Here is a 23,050-nt window from a genome sequence, read left to right as displayed (position 1 = left end):
AAAAAAATCTAAAACAGATTTTTTTTTTTTTTTAGGTTTTAAACTAAAATCCTGCCATCATACTCAACCTACACTTGTTCCAACTCGGTATGAGTTTCTTTCTTCTGTTTAACACAAAAGAAGATATTTTGAAGAATGTTGGTAATCAAACAGTTGATAGTCATTGACTTCCAGAGTATTTTTTTTTCAGTAGCCTATGGAAGTAAATGTCTACCTGCTGTTTGGTTACATTCTTCAGAATGTCTTCTTTTGTATATGAAATACCTCAACACAGCAAAAAAGAAAAAAAAAAGTAAAAGCCTCACAAAGTAAAAGCCTATTTATTAAATATTATCTATCCATGATCTATTACTTCTAAAATAAATTTTGTATGTATGTGTGTGTGTGTGTGTGTGTGTATACATCAATATCGGATTTTCAAACTTCATTGTAACATTTCTGAAAATATATAGTTTACAAAAGTTTATAAAAACCAAAAATAGATGACACTCTCGCATTTGTGAGAAAAAGTCATATTTGCAAGATACAAACTCAGAATTGCGAGATGTAAACATGAGTTTAAAAAAGTACGAAATATGAGATAAGTCACAATTACCTTTCATTTTTTATTCTGTGGTGGAAAGAAAAGATGCAAAATGTAAAAAAAATTCAGAACAGTGTGATATAAAATAGAAAAAAATCAGAATTGTGAGTTTATATCTTGCAATTGCAAGTTTAAATTGCAATTCCGAGAAAAAAGTCTGAATTCTGAGATAAAAGATGGTGTTTAATTGATTTGAAACTGACTTTCTAACAATAATAAGAAATAATAAAAACAAGTTGTGCCAACACATTTGTACACTTTCCTGTCCTCATTAATGAGCATCCCAGCCAGGTAAGTGCCGAAACCTTGGAATCCCTCTTGATCCCACACTGTCCCTGGTGAAGCGTGAAATCACCCGAGCACAGGGGGAGATTAGTGTCCCATAAACATGACCTCATCCTTTCACAGCAAGTCTACGGGGGTCACCCTTTTATGTGTAATCCACCTCCACACACACTCATACACCACGCGTGAGGAGGATGAGAAAAATCGTGCATAGAGACCCAGGCCAAAGACAGAAGATTAACACAGATTTATATCAAATAATCCCTAACGATCATGTTTTATGTGGGGATTTCTGTCTTTCTGGAGGCTTTACATCATTTCAAACTTTAAGTAAGAAACGGTGGATGGTGACTCCAATTTAGCTGTTTTTGCCTAGTTCCCAAACAGAGATAGCCTGATTTAAGGAAAAAGGCTCTTTTTTTATTTCAAAATCTCCTTGATTAAAATAGCATTGTGTTGGTGTTATTGCATAATGAAGCCACATCCAATGAGTTTGGAGATGTTTGATTGGATCAAAGTGAAGAGGAAATGTCTGAACGCGTATGAATTCATCCTATTATTGCAGTTACATAATCAGAAAAGATGATCTAGTCACCCTCTCTTCTCACTGCCACCATAACTCTCATCTAGAAAATGAACATTTCTAACACGTTCCCTGTTCGGTCACTTAAAACATCATCCATGAATGTCCATACATATTTGTGAATTCCTAGTAAGTCGAGTGATTAAACTTCTATTATTAAGATTTATTGGCCAGAAGCACAGCCTTATAGGCCTGAAATTGATTCATTGTGTTCAGTGGAGCTTGTGGTTGCCAGCTGCTGTTTTGGACAAAATGTGCAGCAGAGGTAAGAGAGGGAGAGGAGAGGGAATACTATTTCTGATTTCATTAAAGGCTAAAGTGGGACAGCAGTCTAAGAATGGAGTGTGTCACTCTAAAACAGAAAGACTGACTGTGCCGTGTAAGAAAGACTAAAGAAGGCCACTGCCTGGCTATAAACCCTGAGGACAACTGGATTTCACAGTATTACAACAACGTTCAGTAGCATAGCAGGTTATGCAACATAACCTTGAAAACCAACATAGATACAACAAGTAATGTCTTGACTACACTCGCTCTTCTTCATGCTCAATGTAAAAATTAAGTTCCTTCACGACTGATGGCAAGATAAAACCTTCTCCTTTTCAAGGAGCACATTGTTGTTGTTACTTTTATAGTGTTTTAGTGCTGCCCTCTAGTGGGCAAACATATTAGAGCCCTCTGGAAATCACAACAGTTGGGACAATTAAAAAAGTTGATGCTTGGGTTGGTTTCCACACAGATTAGTGTTTGTTCTTGACTTTTTTTTTTTTCCAGTTAAGCAAAGACAGAACTAACAACCCGTAATCCAAGATTTGACCAATCTGTAAGATATAAGAAAAAAATCCACAGTAGCCCATATTAAATTAGAATGCTTGAAACTGATTGGTATGGCCGCATTCATCACTGATATTTTATATCACGCCCCAGACGGGTTGTTTTCTAGTTGCATACAAAAACCAAAGACTTTATACAAACGCAACTTGCACCATCTTTCGTTTAAATGATCGATTGTAGTGAAAATCACCTCAGTCGATACTAGCCTACTCTAAAAGTGTTCGTCGTATAGGTAGATTGGTTTGTTTCTTGTAATAGACAATTAGCGGAGGCGTGAAGATAATAAAAAAATCGTGTAAGATTTAAAAAAATAATTTTGAGCTCAGATCAGTATTTCAGGTTTACGGTTATGCAGTCTACTGTAAAATATTGCACTGTAATAATCGTAATCGGCCATCTGTACCAACCACAACTGACTTTCAAATCTACATGTAGCCTACATTAGAGCCATATACTGAATTTTTATAAAATTGACCTTTTAGTTTAGAAAATGTGGGAGGAGCATGAGTGAGAGCTTTCAATGAAAGTGAAACCATATGATGGACAACGATCTTTAGACAAGAGATCGTAAATTTTAAAGTACAATACAGGTGTTTAGAGATATGCACTCACAGGTAATATATAATATTTTTTTCAATGTTGTAATGAGAGCACAATTTATAATGTTCCCTTAAAGGTTTCTAATGTCAGTACTGGTTCAGTATGGCCTAGCTGAGGAAATTTAATTCAACAGATTAGTGAGTCAAATATTGGTTATTAATTACACTGACAAATATCAGAATGTTGTTATAAGTATATTTTGCATATGTATTTTTCATATGCTTTAAAATATGTCATAAGATCGGAAACAGGAAGTATATGAACTGCAGACATAGGCTACTTCAAATACAGCAGTGGTTTGTAATTATGCAGTGTTTGTTGGACATGTGTATTGAGTGATATCTAGCAGCTAAGGTTTCTCTGTTTTGCTCTTGTTAGATCATAATTAAAAAAGAAAACTGAAAAAAAAAATCTATTAAAAGTGCTGGTGTCAATCATGATTAGGCCTGTAAACAAACTGAAAACTACCCTTTTGGCTGCTGTATGTGTGTGTATTTGTCCATAGCTTTGTTTCATAAAAAAATGTGTTACCTGAGGTCAATTTCACTATCCAAAATAGTATTGCTTATATGAGATGAAACTACTTAATGTGTATTTTGATATGGCGATTAATATAGGTCTATTTTGATTTTGGCAGAGTAGAAATGCCAAAACACTATCGTTTTTGATCATTGTAACTTTACTCTCTAATAGAACATGCAAAGCTTAAGAACTCTATACAAGGTCCTTGTTTTTTCTCATTATTAGGTAATGAGCATGATGTGCACTCTTTAAAATCAGCTGTTATGGTTGTGATTTAATCTGTGAAATGTGTGTTAAATGTGTTTTGACTTTTTCCTGAAAAGGTCTAAAGAGCAATGGCAGAATCTTTACCAACACTACTGAAACAAAGAGAGGCCAGGAGACAGAGTATAGAAATACCTCCGTGTAAGTCAGTAACAAAACATATAAGCGAAAGAAGGATTTGTTAATTTCTGTATATTTTTTTTACAAGTGTTCACAAATGTATGCAATCTTTTCATAATTCGTCTACTTTTCAGACTTGGCATCCTCAAGTGGTCCTCTAACTGAGGAACTTCAGTGTTCTGTGTGTCTGGATGTGTTCACCAATCCGGTCACCACTCCATGTGGACACAACTTCTGTAAGAGCTGCCTGAACCAGTGCTGGGACAAAAGTGAGGATTGCTCCTGTCCATTCTGTAAAGAAACATTCAGTAAAAGACCAGACCTCAAGATCAACACAGCGCTCAGGCAGGTCGTGCAGCACTTTAAAGAAAAGTCTGGTGTGACAACATCTGAAGTGGTCTGTGACATCTGTGATGATAGAAAGCTGAAAGCCCTGAAGACCTGCCTGATGTGTCAGAGCTCTTACTGTGAGACTCACCTGGAGCCGCATCACAGAGTCCCACGATTAAAAAAACACAAATTGATAAATGCTGTTGAAAATCTGGAGGACTATATATGCGAGCAACACGAGAGACCTCTGGAGCTGTTCTGTAGAGATGATCAGACATTTGTGTGTCCGATCTGCACTGTGACAGACCACAAGAACCACAACACTGTTCCTCTGGAGGAGGAGAGTGAGGAGAAGAAGGCATGAGTTACAACAAACATTATAAAAAACTTAACAATAAACCTTTTTGTTGTCCTATCCTAACAAACCATACATCAATGGAAAGCTTATTTATTCAGCTTTCAGATGATGTATAAATCTCCATTTCGAAAAATGTACCCTTATGACTGGTTTTGTGGTCCAGGGTCACATATGTGTGTCCATCTATGTTTATAGGCTCAAGTGATGAAGATACAAACAGATGTGCAGCAGATGATCCAGGACAGAATGAAGAAGATTCAAGACGTCAAACATTCAGGAGAACTCAGAAAAGTGAGTTAAAAAAATATATTGATATTTTATTATCAGAATGGTTTGATTAGCTTCATAAATCAAGATGCTAAATTACAACAACAACAAAAAAAGGAATCTGTTCATTGATCTTTATTAGCAAAGCATGGAGAAAGAGAAAGCGGACTGCATTGAGCGCTTCACTGCTCTGATGCACTCCATTGAGAAATGTCAGGCTGAGCTGCTGGAAAAGATGGAGGCGAAGCAGAAAGCGGCAGAGAAACAAGAAGAAGAGCTCATTGAAGAGCTGCAGCAGGAGATCACTGAGCTCAAGAGGAGAGACAGTGAGCTGGAGCAGCTCTCACACACTGAAGACCACCTCCAACTCATACAGGTCTGAGTCCTCTGTCTCTATATACTCAATGGAAATGTTGAACATCACAGGACAACTCTGTTCCTAACGTTAAAAACATTTCTGCTTTTTCCACCTGTAGAGTTACCCATCCATGTGCAGACCTTTCAGCACTAAGCAGTGTACTGATATCAGTGTTAACACTCCTGTGAGTCTGAACACCATCAGAGCAGCTCTGACTGAGCTGCAGCAGACTCTAGATGAGAAACTCAGTGAAACCGGTAATTGAATATCAAATTTATATTTATACATTTGCCATTTTATCAGTTCTTGCATTACCTGGGAAGTCAATTCATGACTTGTTAGTATCATGCTGTACTGTTTGAGCAACTGGAGAGCATATAAAGTGTTTTTTTTTTTTGCTTGACAATTTTCTGAAGGAAATAAAGGGAGAAATCAAACTTAAGCCTTGTGTCACAAATTCCATCTGCAAAATGATCAATTATAATTAGAGTATAAAATCTGAATGTATCATTGCTTTTTTAAATACCACGACAAAAAATGAGTTTTTAAAATACCACAACAAGATGCACAAAGTACAAAATGACATCATGGAGATAAAAGGAGTAGGAATGGGAGAATAATTTCTGTAGTGAGAAAAAAAAGAAAAAAGTTAGAAAATCAAAGCAGAGATGCATGTATTACTGAGAATATATATTTCAACAAATATGTATGAATCTTTTTGAAAACTGTAAATGTATGAAAATATTCTTAAATATAACTGAAAGCCTAAATTCTTTGATAATAGATATAGGACTGATCATCTTTTATCATCATTTGTCTCCACAGAGCTTAAGAGGATGCGCTTATATACAGGTATAATGTGTAATATGCACAGACCATAAGTTCATAAACTCACTACACTCTTTAAATACATCAAAATCTGATATCCTCTCTCTCGCAGTGGATGTGACTCTGGATCCTGATACTGCTCAGCCTGAACTCATCCTGTCTGATGATGGAAAACAAGTGAGCAGTGGAGACATTAAGTGTGACGTCCCAGACAACCTGAAGAGATTTGATTATTGCATCTTTGTACTGGGAAAGGAAGGATTCTCCTCAGGGAGATTTTATTTTGAGGTGCAGGTGATGAAGAAGACTGCTTGGAATTTAGGAGTGGCCAGAGAATCTGTCACAAGAAAAGGGAGCCTTACACTGACACCTCAGAATGGATACTGGGCTATATGGCTGAGGAATGGGAATGAATACGAGACTCTTGAAGATTCCCCCGTTTTACTCTCTCTGAGAGTGAAGCCCCAGGAGGTGGGGGTGTTTGTGGATTATGAGGAAGGTCTGGTCTCTTTTTATGACGTGGAGACAAGATCTCATATCTACTCTTTCACTGACCAGACCTTTAATGGGAAACTCTATCCATATTTTTGCCCAGCATTAAACAACGATGGTAAAAACTCTGACCCATTGATCATCTCACCTGTCAATTAATGAATAAATGTGCAGCCCATATATGAAAAAAACTATATCAATAGAAAATAGTCTTTTATTATATACTGTATATTTGAGAAATATCACAGGGGCAACCATGATGCTGGTCTGTCTGACATGTCTGTAGGCAGGAGTGCCACATGTATCAAAACCATGCTCATATTCAGACCAACAGCATGACTGTGTGATATTGCTTTTACAACAGTTCCGTAAACAAGAAGTTAAAGAGAAAGTTCACCCAAAAACATATGAACAGTTGACAGTAGCCTTTGACTTCTACAGTATTTTTTTTTCATACTATGGAAATCAATGGCTACCGTCAACTGTTTGGTTACCAACATTCTTCGAAATATATTCTTTTGTGTTCAGCAGAAGAAAGAAACTCATACAGGTTTGGAACAAGTGGAAGGTAAGCAAATGATGACAGAACTTTAATTTTTGGGTGAACTATCCCTTTAATAACTCGCGTTTAAAGGGGTCATATGATGCTGCTAAAAAGAACATTATTTTGTGAATTTGGTGTAATGAAATGTGTTTATGCGGTTTAAAGTAAAAAAACCACATTATTTTCCACAAACTGTACATTATTGTTGCTCTTCTATGCCCCGCCTTTTTGAAACGCGTCAATTTTTACAAAGCTCATCGGTCTGAAAAAGCGAGGTGTGCTCTGATTGGCCAGCTATCCAGTGCGTTGTGATTGGCCGAATACCTCGAGCGTGTGACGGAAGTGTTACGCCCCTCACCATACTGTGATGGCGTGTCCCAGCCGGAGCGACGACACAAAAACATTAAAACCCATTACAAACGAGGTATTTGTTGCATCCAGTGGGGACATAATTACTGATTATAATGACTTATACTGTCTTTTTATGCGTTGCGTTGCATTGCATCGCGCCGCGTAAACATAAAACCCTGTCTGCATTTGTGATCAGAGAAATGACAAACAACAAGTGCTACTCTACACTGCTCAAAACTCGCGTTTGAATCATCAGTGGCAAATGATAAAAGAAAACGTACTTACGTGAGTCAGAACTGCTGGCATTTTAGCCTAATGTTACTCTCCCAGGATCAGTAAACAGTCCTCCATAAAATGTGCTGGCGATCCACAACACTAAGTTGAAGTATTCCCTCAGCGACCAGCACATATCAGCTCTAAGCATGACGAAGCGGATATCGTCGACAAAGAGAAAGGAAAAAATGAAATTGCATCATATGACCCCTTTAAAAAAGAAAGCAGAACTGAAATGGATGGACTTACCAGTGTTCTATAATTACTCCAGCTCCACTCCATTTCACATTTCCTCACTAGTGAGAGAAACCTGCTTCAAGCAATCTTCTCAAGAGAAAACACTGACGCTTTGACATTCAAAAACTCCTCTTTGCTTCTGGATCACTGTGAACACAGACAAGTGGAGTAATAAAAACATTGAAACATCACAGAGCTGTTATTAATGTTTCTTTTTACCCATCTTTACATGTAAAATGTTGCAACTATGTTGATTACAATAAATTAAAATAACACCATCTTGAATGAACACCTTGAATAAAGTGAACCAATGTCTGGTCTGCAGAACTGCAGAATACACTGATAATATTTTATCTTCCATACTGTACATCTATTCTGAATTACACTTGTTAACGGTGTTGTTTTATATTGACATGATCATTATGTATACAAATGAACACTGCATAATTTGCAAAATCACAAATGCTATTCCTTTATTAAAACAGGGCCAGTGAGCTTAGCTAAACTTCTACTTCAAAGACGGTACAAAATGTTTCATGATTTTCAACACTTTGTCAATTACAAATCTGTACACAATACATAAGGCAATGAAAAATAATTATTTTTGCTATGGCCAGTACAGAATAAAAATCAAGCATGATAAGAAAGATAAAAAACACCAAATCAAGAGGACATTGAATGCATAAATCATTCACATAATCATCTCTGGCTAACAAGCTGTTTCAGACAGCTTGGAGATGAAGAATGCATTCCCTTTTTCTCTCAAACACACAATCACTGTTGAAGCCCGATCAATGTCAAAACTACACAGAATGGATCAGAAGTTACACAGTGAATGTAGGGCTGTAGGAATGTAGGAACATTTGGGGCATTAATGATCTGCGCATATTCTGTGTGCTTAACACTCTCAGCTGATGCTACAGATTTGGTTGAATGTTGGCCTGAAAGTTTGAAGGTTCACTAGAAGTTTAAGTCTTTTGTAGGCAGTCCAATATACTAGCTGACTAAAAGATTTGGTTGACATAGCTTGAAAAGTCAGGAAATACAGTTCAAATCTACAGGATATTTAACTGTCTTGGGAAATCAAGTAAGTCAGTTTGAAAAGAAGTGAGAACAGTCTGAAGGACTGTGATGGGTCTGCTGGATGTAGTTTGAATGCTCTAGGATGTTAACATAAGTGTGTACAGTATAATAGTACAGTACATTGGCTTTGTCAAGGCAACACAATAAAACGCTACTCACAATGTTTTGTGTATATAAATGTAATGGGAAAGCTATGTCCATTCTGATGTACCTGAAACCGGAGCTGCAGGCTCTTTCCAAGAAATGAATTCCACATATTCGAACTTCACTCAAACGAATCACACCAAAATAAGAGCTATGCATGATCAGTTTGAAAATATTTACATATTCAAAAACTCTTCTTTTGCACAAAGGCACGAGTGCATTAACGTTTAATCTTTTTAAATAACACAAACATGAAAACATGCATTCTAAGTGCTGAGGAATCTGCAATTCCTCAAATTTGCCATTTAGAAAAAACAAAAACAATATGGCTAAAAAAACAACTCCATTGCAATAAAAATCCATTTAATACAGGTCAACGGGAGAGTGTGTCCTTAAAACATCCTCATCATGGAGGTTTGAGCTAAACTGTCAGCAGACGTGGAAGAATAATAAGAGTCAGGATTCAGCGGGATAAACAGAATGATGCCCTGAACTCAGAGCCAATCTCCTGATGGGGATTTTGAGAGGAAATCTTGATTCTCAATCCTTCTCCATGCACACGTCTTGGAGTGCTGGTTAAGTGGGATTACAGGGGAGGCCACAAGGATCAGAAGATTCAGTGTTTGCTGAAAATATCAGCGATTTAGGACCAAAAATGTTGGTGCAAACCATAAAGCTGCAGAGAGCAGGACTGAGAGTTTGATCGCTGATGACATAAATAGATATTCATAAGCAACAAAACAAAAACAAAACAAAACATAAAAACAAAGTACATAAATCGTTAGAACTTACTCTAAAACAGACCAAAAATCCCATTGAGAGTTAACACATTAATGAAAATACACATTGAAGAGCTTCAATTTTAAATAGCAACATCACATAAATTAAGGTTAATTAAAGTAATCTAGAGTGGTAATTTTGGCTATTCATTTTTGAGTCAATCAATCAAGTCCTGGCTTTACAATAAAGTTTAAATAAGGTATATAAAAGGCTTGTTGGACATTGAGAACAAGGCACGCCAGGAACATAAGGGAATCTGCACTATGAGCTCATTTTGTGACCCTAAGCAAAGCTCTAAATATTGTGTTTGGCCACAGCAAAAGTTTCCATATCAATGACATCACGCTTGTGCCTTTTCTTGTTTAAACTCTGCATCAAGACCCAAGACCATGGGGTTTAAACATCAGCTCTCATTAAAGCCTCACTGGAGGGTAGAGACTGTTCCAACCACATCAGGACTAGATCAAAAGCTAAAAGCTTCTTTTTCCCAGAAGGCTCTTTGCCAAAGTCTAAGCAAATACTCTTTCTCTGGATTCAAAGTCGCAGACTCCACACTCTCTCTGCTGAGATCAATCTATCCCTGCCGATAAAGAGAGAGCAGGATGATACTAAAGCGATTCCTGGGATGGCTAGGTGATATTCGTGATCAAACTGAAAGTGAGAGATAGGGTGCCAGATGATCTTATTGACTTAACTTGAGCTCAAAGCTTTTTGCAGCACAAGAATTTAGAGTATCTTCTACAAAAGAGCACTTCAGTAAGCTTTATCTGAACAAATTTGTCTTTGAAAAGGCTAAATTAAAACAAAAACAACATTAACATGAATACGCAAGTCATTAAATAACAGTTTTTGTAATCAGTTAACAGAGATTTCCAGCTAAAATAAATGGGAAAATCTAGGAAAAGCACAGAAGGAACTCATTGCTTACTGGCTTAGATTCCTGAACATTGGGCATTGCATCTGCATTTCAGCTTAGCAACAACAAAACCTCCTGTTCTTCATTCTCTCACCTGAGTATTTCTTACTGTATAACTATTAACCAAAACCCTTTGCGAAAGGGACAGTGGGTAAGACAGCACTATAAACACATGCCAGATAGTTACGACTGAGATAAAACATAACACATTTGACACAGATGGTTGAGTTGTTGACCACAGATGGTTGTTATTCTGCTTCATTATGAAGGTACTGGCTGTGTGGATGCTTAAAGGTGGAGATGTTTGTGTCAGGAACCTGCCACATGCCAAAGTTTAACTAAAGACAAAAATAACCAGGGTCCAAAATTAACTGACGGGTGAATTGAGAAAGTTTTATGGCCATAAATATGTCTTACAAGCAAAGAAACTGCATTCTGCTGCTCTAATGACAATATATAGTTGTTTTCCTCTTGAAAATTCGAAACAATTACAGCAGATAATTTTGCCAAAAAAAAAGCCCTGGTAATCAATAAATTACCAGCCAAATTTTACTATTAATTTTATACATTTGGACCCTAACATATACTTTTAATATAATATACAACTAAAAAGGTCTTAAAATGAGCCCCCAGTTGTGGTTTACAGCACAATTCAATGTTACTGATGCTATACATAATACATTCACTCACAGAAATACTTGAATTGAGTAAATAGCATCCAGTATGGAAGTGAGTTGATAATACTTGGTTTATATTATATACTGCTGTTCAAAAGCTTGAAATCAGTATGATTTTTTTTTTTAAAGATACTAGTACTTTTGGTTAAAGACTTCCACACTGTAACAAAAAATGTATTTCAAATAAGTGCTGTTATTTTTAACTTCCTGTAAATCCTGTAAAAAATGTATCGATGTTTCCATAAAAATATTTCACAACACAACTGTTTTTAACATTGATATGAACAAGAGATGCTTCTTGAGCACCAAATTAGGATGATTTCTGAAGGATCATGTGACATTGACGGTTGCAGTAATGGCTGCTGAAAAGTTACAATATTTTTTTTAAATGCTAAAACACACAACAGTTCTAAATTCTAACAATATTTGACAATACTGTTTGTACTTGTCGAAAAAAAAAATCTTACCAAGCTTTTGAATGACAGTGTATACATTCAAACCAGTCAGAAATTATATGATATATAAGGAATAAATACCATACAGGAAGTTGCTTGGCACATTTTTAAAGAAGTAATTGGTGAGTAAATCCATCCTTAGAAAAGTCCATGTGTTCAGATTAAACACAGTGAGCCTTATTCAGAGACATTCTTTCATGGTTATAAAAGTCATGGCACAGTGTTGTAGAGTGGACAGCTTGGCCACATTTCTTAACAAATACTCACATGAGCACCAGGCAACTGAAACTGTAAACAAACTACAAACAAACCTCCTAATATTCATTCTGAAGGCTGGAGGAGGCCGTATCTGTGGTGTCCGCACTCATGTTTTGTTGGGGTGGTGCTTTGGCTGTTTTGTGTCGTGTTGAGCTGATATATTTTTGGGGTAGCAGGGAGGAGGAGTAGCAGAGGGTGGATGACAGAACTCCTTGATCGTTACGGTGAGGAGGTTCGCTGTGATGTCCGTGACGACCACATTGGCACATTGGGATGTCATGTCAGGATGCCAGTCCAAATCTTCCTCTTCCTCCGACGGTTCTTCTGACACGGGCACCTCAGGGACTTTGAGCGGATGGCGGCCAGAGAAGGGATGGCGTCGCCGCAATCGCCTGTCCATTTCATGAGGTACAGAAAGGTCCAGGATGCGTTCGCTGTCTTCTGAGGAGGACGACGCAGAGGACGATGAGGAAAACATAGGAGAGGATGGAAGAGCAGAAAGACCCAAGCTGTTTTTGGATGGCACAGGTTGAGCACTAAGTTTGTGAAGGGTAGGATCTGGGGCCTTGGTTGCGGAGGACTTGGGCTGCAACGAGGAATGCTGGGATTGGGTTTGTGGCGGGGAGGGTGGCTCGCCGTCCGAAACTTCAGAGCTAGAGTTTGATTGAGGCAGTTCATCAAGAGTCTGACCTTTGGACGCATCCACCTTTGAAGACTGGGAGGAAGAGAGATTGTTTGTCGTGTTATTGCGACTCTCTCCACTTTGAGTCTGGTTCTCGGCATTGTTCAGAGAGTGAGATTCGAAGAGCTTTCCAAAAACAGGAAACCCAGAACTTCTAATGGGGGTCTGGATTCCTCGGTAGGACAACTCTCCAAACCGCCTGTTTTTCCCAATTACCCTGTTCTGGGACGGAATCTTCTGCCGCCCAAAATGGGACTGCTGGGCGGAGGGCACATGTGTCCTTCTACTATTAGCAACTCCACCATTCCCAGCCTTGTCAACCACTTTGAGGTTCAGAATGACCCGTCCTTTCTTCACTTCCCTGGGTTTGACTTTACGATTGAGAATGCGGACCGTTTCTGAGAAAGGACTGACTGTTGGACGGGACGAAAAAGGACCAGAAGGACTGACTGTTTGGTCTGGGCGGGGCAAGGGGCGACGTGCCATGCGATGGCAGCGGTGAATGTCTTTCTTAAGTTTGGGCTGAGCAGCACCCGACTGCAGTTTAGCATTGGAAGGGGTGGTTGGGGTGTAGGACGGTGCAGCCGAGGGCGGAGGAAGCTTGGAATGCTGTTGAGGACGAGTGTGCTTGAACTGTGGCACTCGTGAGGAAGTCTCTGTAACCTGCGCTCTTGACTAAATAATTGGGAAAAGTAAAACAATGATTCACTTATTAAATATTTAGTTTATCAAAAAATGAAAATTCAGTCATCTCTTACTTACTTTCATGTCGTTCCAAACCCATAAGAACTTCATTCATCTTTGAAACACAAATGTTATAAATAAAAGATATCTGTGTCCTTCTATTTAAAGTCCATTCATCCAAAAACATGCACACTTGAAGCACAAGAACCAATGAGGTTTGTTTTGGCAAGTCACGCAAGTATTTTTGAGCTGTCACAAGAACCAATGAGGTTGACTCTTGCTTCCGTTCGCTACATTTGATGTACTTCGTGTATGTGCTTTGATCAGTGTTTATATGTAAATAAAAGTGAATCATAAGATTTGGATTAAACTGCTCGATTCCTATGAATTTCTTTGCAATCTCTTTATGAACATCAAAGTTTTGGTTGCATTGACTAGAGGTCTGCATTCCCACAGGACCCAAAATAACTGAGTGTGGCGTAGAACAAGTTTTGAATTTCTGATACTGATGTATCCATGGGAAGCGGGAGAAATAAATGACTCATGTGACTCAATATGTGACAGCAATGGAAAGAACCTTGCTTTTGCCTGCCATGACAAGGTGAAGTTAGAAGATATATATATATATATATATATTTATAGCAGGGGTGTCAAATTCAGTTCCTGGAGAGCCACAGCCCTGCAGAGTTTAGATTAAACCCTAATTAAATGCACCTGATCCAGCTAATCAAGTCCTTCAGACTTTTTTGAAAACTATATTGTATGTATGTTTGAGCAGGGTTGGAACTAAACTCTGCAGGGCTCCGGCCCTCCAGGAACAGTTTGACAACCCCGATATATAGGCTTTATATCAGCCACCGGCCACCCTGCTCTCTAGATATCAGCATCAGCTGTCAAAAAAACAATATCGATCGACCACTATTTAGGCTAGAAGATGAACAAAAGTCTTATGGGTTGGGAATGACAGAATGGGAATGATGATATAATGTTCATTTTTGGGATCATTTTTAATATTTTAGAAGCATTTTTCCAAAACTAATTATTTAGATGACTTTGCACATCACAAAATACATTTATTTTCAGTCAGTTGGTATTGCTGACGTACCTTTAGAAGCAACGTTTTAGGTTTTGGGCCTCTCTTTTTAGGTCCATACATCTCCTGCTCCCGCTCTCTGAGTAAAAATAGTTGTTCAAAAAGGTTTTTGATTATGTCATTGTTTGCACTTGTTGTGCCAGTTTCAGCTTTATGAACAACAAACAAGCAAAAAGCATGACTACAAAGTTTTACTTCAGACTCTGACTTAAGTATTCATGTAATTTTATTTAATTCTTTATTTAACAGTGACAATGGAGCTACGGAGCTAAATTTCATCTGCTGTCCCTGGGCAGGAGAGTACCAAAATACATTATGTAACAAAAACATCAATATAATAGCATGTACAATAACCCCCCAAAATACACCCCCCATCCAAATCTAAAAGATAAGAAATATAATCCCCCACAAAGAGACTACAATCCAAGTTACTACAAAATAGCCCCTATAAATACTACAAAACATCATCCTATAATAAAAATTACAAAAAAATTAAGACAACCATAGTTATGTAACCAACACAAGAATATGAATTGATCACAAACCTGACTCATCATTAACCATATTTTTAAAATGTAACTTAAACAGTTCAAAAGTAGGACACTGTAGGACAATATTAATTGGTAAATTATTCCAATTATTAACAGCTTTTACAGAAAAAGCTGAACGACCAAAATCAGTAACTCTAAACTGCGCTGCACAATCACCTCTTGATGAAGCTCTTGTTTGTCTTATATTTTCAGAATATAGAGAAAAAAATTATTTCAAGGGTGAGGGTGCAAGATTATTAATAATTTTGTGCATTAAACAAAAATTGTAAAACCTAAAATTGACATTTTACTTTTTAATTGCAAAACAATGATATCTGTTAGGTTTCTTGTCAAATACGTTTAAAGCACTTTATATAAGGTATATAAAGGTCTAACAGTAGATTTTGCTTGTGACCATGAAGTAATACAATAGGTAAAATGAGAGACGATCAAAGAATGCAAAAAAACTTTTGCAGCTTCTATTGAAAGTTGACTCCGTATAAATGTAAAATGTCTAAGTTGAGGTGTCACTGCACAAACTGTTTTTTGAACATGCTTTTCAAATGTTAAATGAGAGTCTAAAATAACTCCAAGATATTTAAAATCCGGCACAATTTATAATTTTTCACCATTGACTAATATATCTGGTTGGACCTCCTCCTTCTTTTTGGTTTTAAAATACATACAGACACTTTTCCGAACATTTAAACAACACTGAGTTTTTTAGAAGTCCATTTCCTTTAAATATGTTAATCGGGAAAAATATTGATTTTGCAACAATAAAACACATAACTCACTTTTGTTCAAATGCTGCAACGAGTCGTTCATCTAGGATGTTCTCCTCAGGTTCCCATGTGCTGTACCTGCAAAATATACAGATCATTTAACATCCATGACTTATTAGATATACAAAACTTAACATATAAATCATATTTCCGTTCACTTACTTTATTGCCCATCCTTTCCATTTCACTAGGTACTCCATCCGTCCCTACGGAAAAGACAGATCAGATTCAGTTCCCAACATCTCTGGAAGAGATCTTTCATTGATGGAATAGTTCATCCAAAAGGATCACTCTGTCATTATTTACTCTCCATCATGCTGTTATTAAACCATATGCAGTTTTTTTTTTTAATGAAACACGTGAATAGATAGTCTTTAAGAATCTTTACTCAGCTTGTTCTATACAGATGACTCCTCAGAGTTTAAAAAAAGCAGTGTAAATATATCATAAAAGTAGTCCATATGCATTCATCCTCCAAACTGCTTGTCCTATTTAGGGTCCTGAAGCAGTCAATTTGACAAAGCTAATTTAAGACTTTAGAGGATTTGCGATATAGTCATATGGACCACTTCTAAGATGCCAATTATTTTTGTTCTTTTTTGGCACTTGACAGCCCCAGTTCCCATTCACGTCCATTGTATGGAAAAAAATATTCTTCAAAACCTGTGTTCCACAGAAGGAAGTAGGTCGTGTACTCTTGGAAAGAGGGTGAGAGAGTAAAATGTTAACAAAAACGCCCCAAATTAGGGTAAACTATTCCTTTGAATAATCCTGACCCCATAAATGAAATATGTCCGTTCAATAATGAACGCAAATCAAATGCGTGCGCATGCGTAGTGTAACACAATATACAAAAAGTTATTTCATGTATTTAAGTATCAGGGGATCCCGGTCATATGACAACCAACATTTTGTTATGTACCGTCCCTCAAAAAAAATTCGCCGGTCGTCCTGAAAACAAAAACAAACAGCGAGTTGAACGTAAAAACGAGTGGTTGCTACGCGACGCGACGCCACCGATATAAAACGTAAACATTCCGTTATATATTTACGAACGGTAAATACACGGTTTGGTTGATTTTAACGCACTGCAACGTTAAACGTCTTCATTGTTTAAGCTACACTTCTTACTGTTCTAGTTGGGTAGCGTCGCACGCCTGCAGTGTCGATGGGGACTCAGACTAACCGGCCTTTGTCAAAAATTTGCACTCCAGGCAGACACTAAAAAAGCTAACGCGCTAACAGCACCAGCTCCAGCGGGCGCCACTCCAACCTAAACGAACTTGCACAACACACGGAGCTCAAAAATGAGCAACTCGGTCAAATTAGTGCCCTAAAAATGAATGCATACTCGTTTAATGATTGCATAGGAAAGCATGGCGCTCTACTGCAGTTCAGTGCACTGCGCTCGGTCCGCAGGGCTGAAGTTTAGTGCGTCTGTAGGCCGCAGTGAAAGGAAATAAAACGAGTTTTAATAATAAACAGACTGACCTTACGGACGCGGCGCTTCATGATGGCCTCAGCGGCAAACACTCGGTCCCCTGCCGCAGACAGCTCCATCTTTAGTGGGACAGCAGAGACGGGTTCTTCCGCGGAAGCAATGGAGGGAGACTGCGCCGTGGAGGAGGGAACCAATCATAAACACGCGCGTGCGCCTCGAAACAGCGGCCCATTCAAGAACAATGCACTGCTCAACAGACAATAGACATTAGAAAAAGAAGACCAGTTATTTTTTACATTCTCATACAGTACTTTCCTTTGAACTATTTATTAATATCTATCTGTCCTGCATAAATATCAGTGTACTTAATATGTAGCCTATAATTTGTTTTTTATTCTATTACATTTTATACAATGTAATAGATGATTTCAAAATCATATATCATTTGTAATATTTGTTCATATCTCTGTACTAGCTACATAAATATTAGTATGCTTTAGATGTATAATTGATTTCTTTTCAATAAACTATTTACATTTAGACATTTATCCAAAGCGACTTACAAATGAGGACAAAGGAAGCAATCAAAATCAACAAAAGAGCAATGATATGCAAGTTCTATAACAAGTCAAAGTTAGCTTAACGCAGTACACGTAACAAGTTTTTTAAAAATTATATAATAAATAAAAAGAAAACAGAATAGAAAAAGTAGCCTATAGAGCAAGCAATATTATTTATTTTATGTTTTTATTTATTATCATCATCATCATCAACAACAACAATAATATTATTATATGAATAATTATACTTATATATACTATTATACTTATATAAAATATACTTATACTCTAGCAGAGGTTTCTGATCACTGCACCTGGAAAAATGCAAAATCAATATGGGCTATTCAACACCAATCCTGTTATCTATCGCAGGTGTGCAGTGTTTACGGCAGGTGTCTAACCGTAGTCACACTTTTATTACTCTGCACTGTTCAATAATTCACAGGCCACACAGGTGACAATCTCTCTCTCTCTCTCACACACATACACACACACTCACAAACGGGACGAGACAGGAGAGGACACAGGAGACGAGGGGGAGACAGCAGTGGGTCATCTGTCAGTCAGGTTGTTTGTTGTTTAGTCAGTGGATGTGGTTTATTTGTTTGTTGTGCCACGGTTTCAGATCAGGATGTCAGGACAAAACAGTGATCAGCTGCACCGCACCACTCTGACCATTTATACGGTAAGCGTGAAGCCTCTCACTCCTGAGTGTGAATATACACTATCACATCTATATGAACCGAGTAGAACAAGGTTAATAAAATACAAGGACGTGGACTTATATTGGTATAAATGTGTATATTGTGCAGAAATATGTGGCTATAGGTTTTTTAAAAATCTTATATAAATATAAATATAAATACTTATCATATAATTAAAATTATTATAAAATTATTGTATATTTACAATTTGAGTTGAATTACTGAAATAAATTAACTTTTCCACGACATTCTAATTTATTGAGATGCACCTGTAGATGATGTATGTAAAACAATACATAAATAAATATAATTTAAAATATAAAGTTATTGTATATTTTGTTTTTTTATAGATAGATCATCAATATAAATACATATTAGTAACAAAAATATAGAAATATATAGAAATGGGTATATTTCAGAAGTGATTTTAGATAGAGCATTTTGTTGTGACAAACAGCAATCTGCAACCAAGGTGACAGATTGTTGTGCAGTAACATGTAGTGACAACATGTGTTGACATTTGATTTGTTATCGGACTCTGATTCTTACACTGTTTGTCAATCTGCTCAGAGCATAATGGAGCAGTTCAACCCCAGCCTGCAGAGACTGGTGGCACTGGGAAACAGCTACATTCAGGCATTCCAAGGCAAGTCTACATGAGAAAGAATGAATGCAGTAGATGGTAAACTGTAAAAGATGAAAGGAGAAAGACGGAAAGCAGAGTGGTTGAACTTTGGCCTGCCAGTTGTCATTGATGATAATAAGTCAGCATTGCTGCAGCGTCATTGGCTGATTCAACATCATTGTTTAATGACTGTCTGTTTTATGATTCTTGAGTTTCACTCAGGGATGTCCTGTTCCTGTGAAAGACTTAAATCTTTTGAAAGATGACTATCAAACAACGTCCCATTTGTTTGATAGTCATCTTTCAACAGATTAAAGAACCAATAAAATGATTTATTTTTATAGTGGTTTGCTGACTGGACAATGAATATTTGACTTTATAAAAAAAATCCTTATTGGTGTTGCAAACAAAAACTAAACATTTTACTTAAGCTCAAAGAAAAAATAGAGACAAAAATGACCAAAACAGGAAATAAAATAATGTGATTAAAACAAGACAACAAATCTGCAGATTAAACCAGTCAAAATGCACATATTGTCTGTCTAACAAATCTTAAAGGGTTGGCTCAACAGCAACATTTTGTCATCATTTACTTCCTCGTGTCATTCCAGACCTGTATCACTTTCTTTCTTCTGCGGAACACAAAAGGAGAAACCTTCTTCACTGTAGCTCTCAAATCTCCTTTACAGTTGCAAATATTAAAACATTTTCTAAAAAATACATTTGAATAATCAAATATATCACGCAGGTTTGTTGTCATTGAAGCCATCCGTCACTGGTGTTTGTATGTCTTGTACACCATCAAAAAAGTGGCATATTTAAATTAATAAAAAAATATTTCAATTTTCAATTATCTCAAGTAAATGAATCTTGTTTTAAGGATGTTCAGATGTAAGTTAATCAATATATTAGTATACTTAGCATTTATTTAATATTATTACTTTTTATTTTATTATATGTACATTTAAAAATCTTTACATGTCATAATGTTAATATTTTATATTTTGTAAAATTGTAAATATGGTGTGTACTTAGTGGATAATGGTGGAAAGGAGAGTAGTTGTCTTTTTGCTGTCTGTCCCAATGAAAATGATTAATTTAATTCAACTATTTATATAATTATAATGACAACATAAAATATATGAATGAAATCAAAGTCACCTTCGATAAAAGTATCGGCCTTTTACTTATATATAAAAGTATGTGTAAACAGTGAACTCTAATTTAATTAATCTGATCTAATTTAATTCAAATGTTTCATATTTGATCTCAAGTAAATTAATCATGTTTTAAAGAGGTTTCGTTGTTATTATTACTGTGAAAACAAGACGTGAAATCATTCTTACAGTGGTAAATGAATCAAGTGTATGTGTGTCTATAGCTCTTGCCGTCACCAGTGAGGCTTATTTCAGTGCTCTGTCTAAGATGGGTGAACAGGCCATGCAGAGTATGTCATCGCGTTTGCTGGGTAAGCTTACATTTCCTCTTATCATTTCATTTCCTTTCACACTTTTAAATTACAGCAGGACACGTTTCTGTCAAACTCAGAGATTTACGAAACACAGTTCATTTTCTTTTTTTTCTGATGAATATGTACTTTCCATCGCAGGGACAGAGCGGGAAAGCAAGAGAGTTTTGTGCATTTATTGAGGGTGATAAATTGGGAGGGAGCCAGTGTCCTTCACATACTCATATTGTACTTTGCTCTAGTAAATTCACCATGTTCCTTTTCGGATCTCTCATACACACATGAGTGTGTGTGTGTGTGTGTATTTATAGCTGACATCTATCACCCTGTTGTGGTTTAATGGAAAAATTTCATTAAATTTCAATGGTGCTTTTGTTGCTATGAATCATATTTTATGACCACAGTGAGATGGTATGATAGCGTGTGTGTGTGTGTGTGTGTGTGTGAATATCAGATAACGGCACCTTCTCTGTGATGTTAAATAATAAATGATGACACAACATCAGCTTGGCAGTGCAACCTTTCAAGGCTAATACTTGCACTTTAACACATGGACACTCAACCAGAAGATACAATGGCTGTTATAAGGCCAGCTGCCGGTTTTTTACCGTAAATTTTACGGATTTTTTTTTACAGTGTATATGTGTGTTTTTGTGTTGCAGGTGATGTGTTGATCCAGATCTCAGACAGTCAGAGGAGACTCACCAATGAGCTGGAGGGAGTGGTGCGTTACCGATCCTCCTCTATTGACCCATCTTTCGATATCTTCTGCTCCTATAACGTTGTTGACATAATGCATGTTTGATTGTCTGTACGGCCAATCACATGTTTAATGAGACTGTGTGATTTTGATTCAGTTCCACTGGTTCCACTCTGAGGTCCTTCGAGAGATGGACAACAATGTCAGACTAGATAAAGAATATATATTGGTGAGTTGTTTGGTTTATGTTGCAAATGCATACAAAAAATTAATATTGTAAGAACAGAAAACATGAATAAACACCCTTTGTTCTTAAAAATACAACTACGTTTAAGAGCAGATTACCTAATAAAAGATTCTTTATCCTTCAGCCAGCTCATAACAAGGAACATTATCTGATTGAAATGAATCTGAATATTGAAAATATAATGGTAGATGTTGATGTTGTCAGGTCACTTTCTCCTCCAGAGCAGCAGGAGGTGCTATGAGATGGAAGTGAGAAACCAGGCAACGGCACTGGAGAGACAGATGAGGCGAGGGGTCCCACAGGTGAGAGCAGTGCATGACCCTTACCTAATGGCACACTAGATGTGGACATTTCTGTTTGGGGACGGTTAGATGTTTTAATATGTTTGAAAGAAGTCTCCTACGCTCACCAAGGCTACATTTATTTGATCTAAAATACAGTAAAAACGTCAAACTTTCAAAAGTTTTATGAAATTGAAAAAAACAGCAACTTTTGAACGGTTGTGTGTGCTCAAGGGCTCGGCACTTGTTCACCTACTACTTACAGTAGTGTTTCTAACAAAACAACTATTTTTTAGAGTGTTGAAGCCAAACTGATGCTGTAGGGCATTATTATCATTCATAACGGTACAAAATATGAAAAAATAATGATAATGATGATTATGGTAATAATGCTGTTTGTGTGTAGGATGGCAGCGAATATGTGCACTTTCTCAGAGAGTGTCAGAAAGAGGCGTTAAAGGAGGAAGAAAGAAGATATCGATTCCTGGCTGAGAAACACAGCGGATTCACCCAGTCTATTGCATATCTCATGAACAAGGTTAATATCATTACTTTTTATTCATTTCCATAGTTAACTAGCTGCTTAATGAGTGTCAGAGAGCTTTGGGGTGTAACCAAAGTGATATGTAGATATTATTAGGGAGAATTTGTGTCAAAATGTACTGAAAGTGTTATTGTAAAAGCTTGCCATCTAATTTTTTTGACTAATTATTAAACACTTTTGAAAGGCATGGGCAGCTTTATGCTACATAAAATTATTTTTTTAGAATATGATTTTTTTCTGCCTATTAAAAATTGTTTAGAAGTGCTCAGTTTGATTAATGTGTGTTTCAATGACTGTTTTATTCCTCCCACAGACAGGGGGCGGCCTGCAAAACAGAGTAGAGGGGTGGAAAGATCTGGTGAATCACACAAGAGAATCCCGTCCACGCACTCCTCCACGACTGGAGGACAACATTGTGAGATTTAATGACACAATAATCATATTTAAAAAAGAATCATATGATAATATATTTAATGACACTTAGTGGCCCTAAATCAGAGGTACCCAAACTTTTTAATACGAATTGAAAAATAAATTTTGCATTGTGCCTAACTATATATATAT

The 23,050-nt window shown here is 36.8% G+C and overlaps 3 protein-coding genes and 1 long non-coding RNA gene across 4 annotated transcripts in view; 3 read left to right on the top strand and 1 right to left on the bottom strand.

The window, feature by feature from the left end:
* Positions 1–3,742: 3,742 nt before the first annotated feature.
* Positions 3,743–6,784, top strand: LOC107602317 (E3 ubiquitin-protein ligase TRIM39-like). The gene is made up of 7 exons (XM_016294780.1): positions 3,743–3,812; positions 3,926–4,479; positions 4,675–4,770; positions 4,889–5,122; positions 5,223–5,361; positions 5,930–5,956; positions 6,045–6,784. Exons 1-7 carry the CDS (start codon positions 3,743–3,745, stop codon positions 6,581–6,583), a joined length of 1,659 nt encoding a protein of 552 aa, XP_016150266.1. The 3' UTR covers positions 6,584–6,784.
* Positions 6,785–11,832: 5,048 nt separating this feature from the next.
* LOC107602318 (chromobox protein homolog 6-like) lies at positions 11,833–17,591 on the bottom strand. Its single transcript, XM_016294781.1, has 5 exons — positions 17,408–17,591; positions 16,079–16,122; positions 15,929–15,994; positions 14,614–14,680; positions 11,833–13,499 (listed from the first exon to the last, which is right to left on the bottom strand). The coding sequence occupies exons 1-5, from the start codon at positions 17,474–17,476 to the stop codon at positions 12,249–12,251; spliced, it is 1,497 nt and encodes a 498-aa protein (XP_016150267.1). The 5' UTR covers positions 17,477–17,591; the 3' UTR covers positions 11,833–12,248.
* LOC107602321 (uncharacterized) overlaps positions 14,146–23,050 on the top strand; it is a 23,683-nt gene continuing 14,778 nt past the window's right edge. Inside the window, exon 1 of the long non-coding RNA XR_001611021.1 lies at positions 14,146–14,157. This is a non-coding gene — a long non-coding RNA (uncharacterized lncRNA). The remainder of the gene's footprint in view (positions 14,158–23,050) is intronic.
* LOC107602320 (brain-specific angiogenesis inhibitor 1-associated protein 2-like protein 2) overlaps positions 18,470–23,050 on the top strand; it is a 9,422-nt gene continuing 4,841 nt past the window's right edge. Inside the window, exons 1-8 of the mRNA XM_016294783.1 lie at positions 18,470–18,602; positions 19,192–19,267; positions 20,628–20,714; positions 21,377–21,438; positions 21,572–21,643; positions 21,883–21,963; positions 22,349–22,480; positions 22,800–22,901. Of these exons, the coding sequence (XP_016150269.1) occupies positions 18,549–18,602; positions 19,192–19,267; positions 20,628–20,714; positions 21,377–21,438; positions 21,572–21,643; positions 21,883–21,963; positions 22,349–22,480; positions 22,800–22,901 (666 nt within the window). The 5' untranslated portion in view covers positions 18,470–18,548. The remainder of the gene's footprint in view (positions 18,603–19,191; positions 19,268–20,627; positions 20,715–21,376; positions 21,439–21,571; positions 21,644–21,882; positions 21,964–22,348; positions 22,481–22,799; positions 22,902–23,050) is intronic.

The sequence above is a fragment of the Sinocyclocheilus grahami genome, unplaced genomic scaffold, assembly GCF_001515645.1.
Source record: "Sinocyclocheilus grahami isolate Dianchi unplaced genomic scaffold, SAMN03320097.WGS_v1.1 scaffold324.1, whole genome shotgun sequence".
Classification (NCBI taxonomy): domain Eukaryota; kingdom Metazoa; phylum Chordata; class Actinopteri; order Cypriniformes; family Cyprinidae; genus Sinocyclocheilus; species Sinocyclocheilus grahami.
This window is presented reverse-complemented; position numbering and strand designations above follow the sequence as displayed.

Bases quoted from the DNA above. Each gene is read 5' to 3' on its own strand.
- LOC107602318 (XM_016294781.1), bottom strand. From the start codon at position 17,476: ATGGAGCTGTCTGCGGCAGGGGACCGAGTGTTTGCCGCTGAGGCCATC. The intron at 16,123-17,407 runs GTCAGTCTGTTT...TCTTTTCCGTAG, and splicing joins TGAAGCGCCGCGTCCGTAAG to GGACGGATGGAGTACCTAGT. The intron at 13,500-14,613 runs GTACGTCAGCAA...CCAATTATTTAG, and splicing joins CTAAAACGTTGCTTCTAAAG to TCAAGAGCGCAGGTTACAGA.
- LOC107602317 (XM_016294780.1), top strand. From the start codon at position 3,743: ATGGCAGAATCTTTACCAACACTACTGAAACAAAGAGAGGCCAGGAGA. The intron at 3,813-3,925 runs GTAAGTCAGTAA...TCTACTTTTCAG, and splicing joins GAGTATAGAAATACCTCCGT to ACTTGGCATCCTCAAGTGGT. The intron at 4,480-4,674 runs GCATGAGTTACA...CTATGTTTATAG, and splicing joins AGGAGAGTGAGGAGAAGAAG to GCTCAAGTGATGAAGATACA.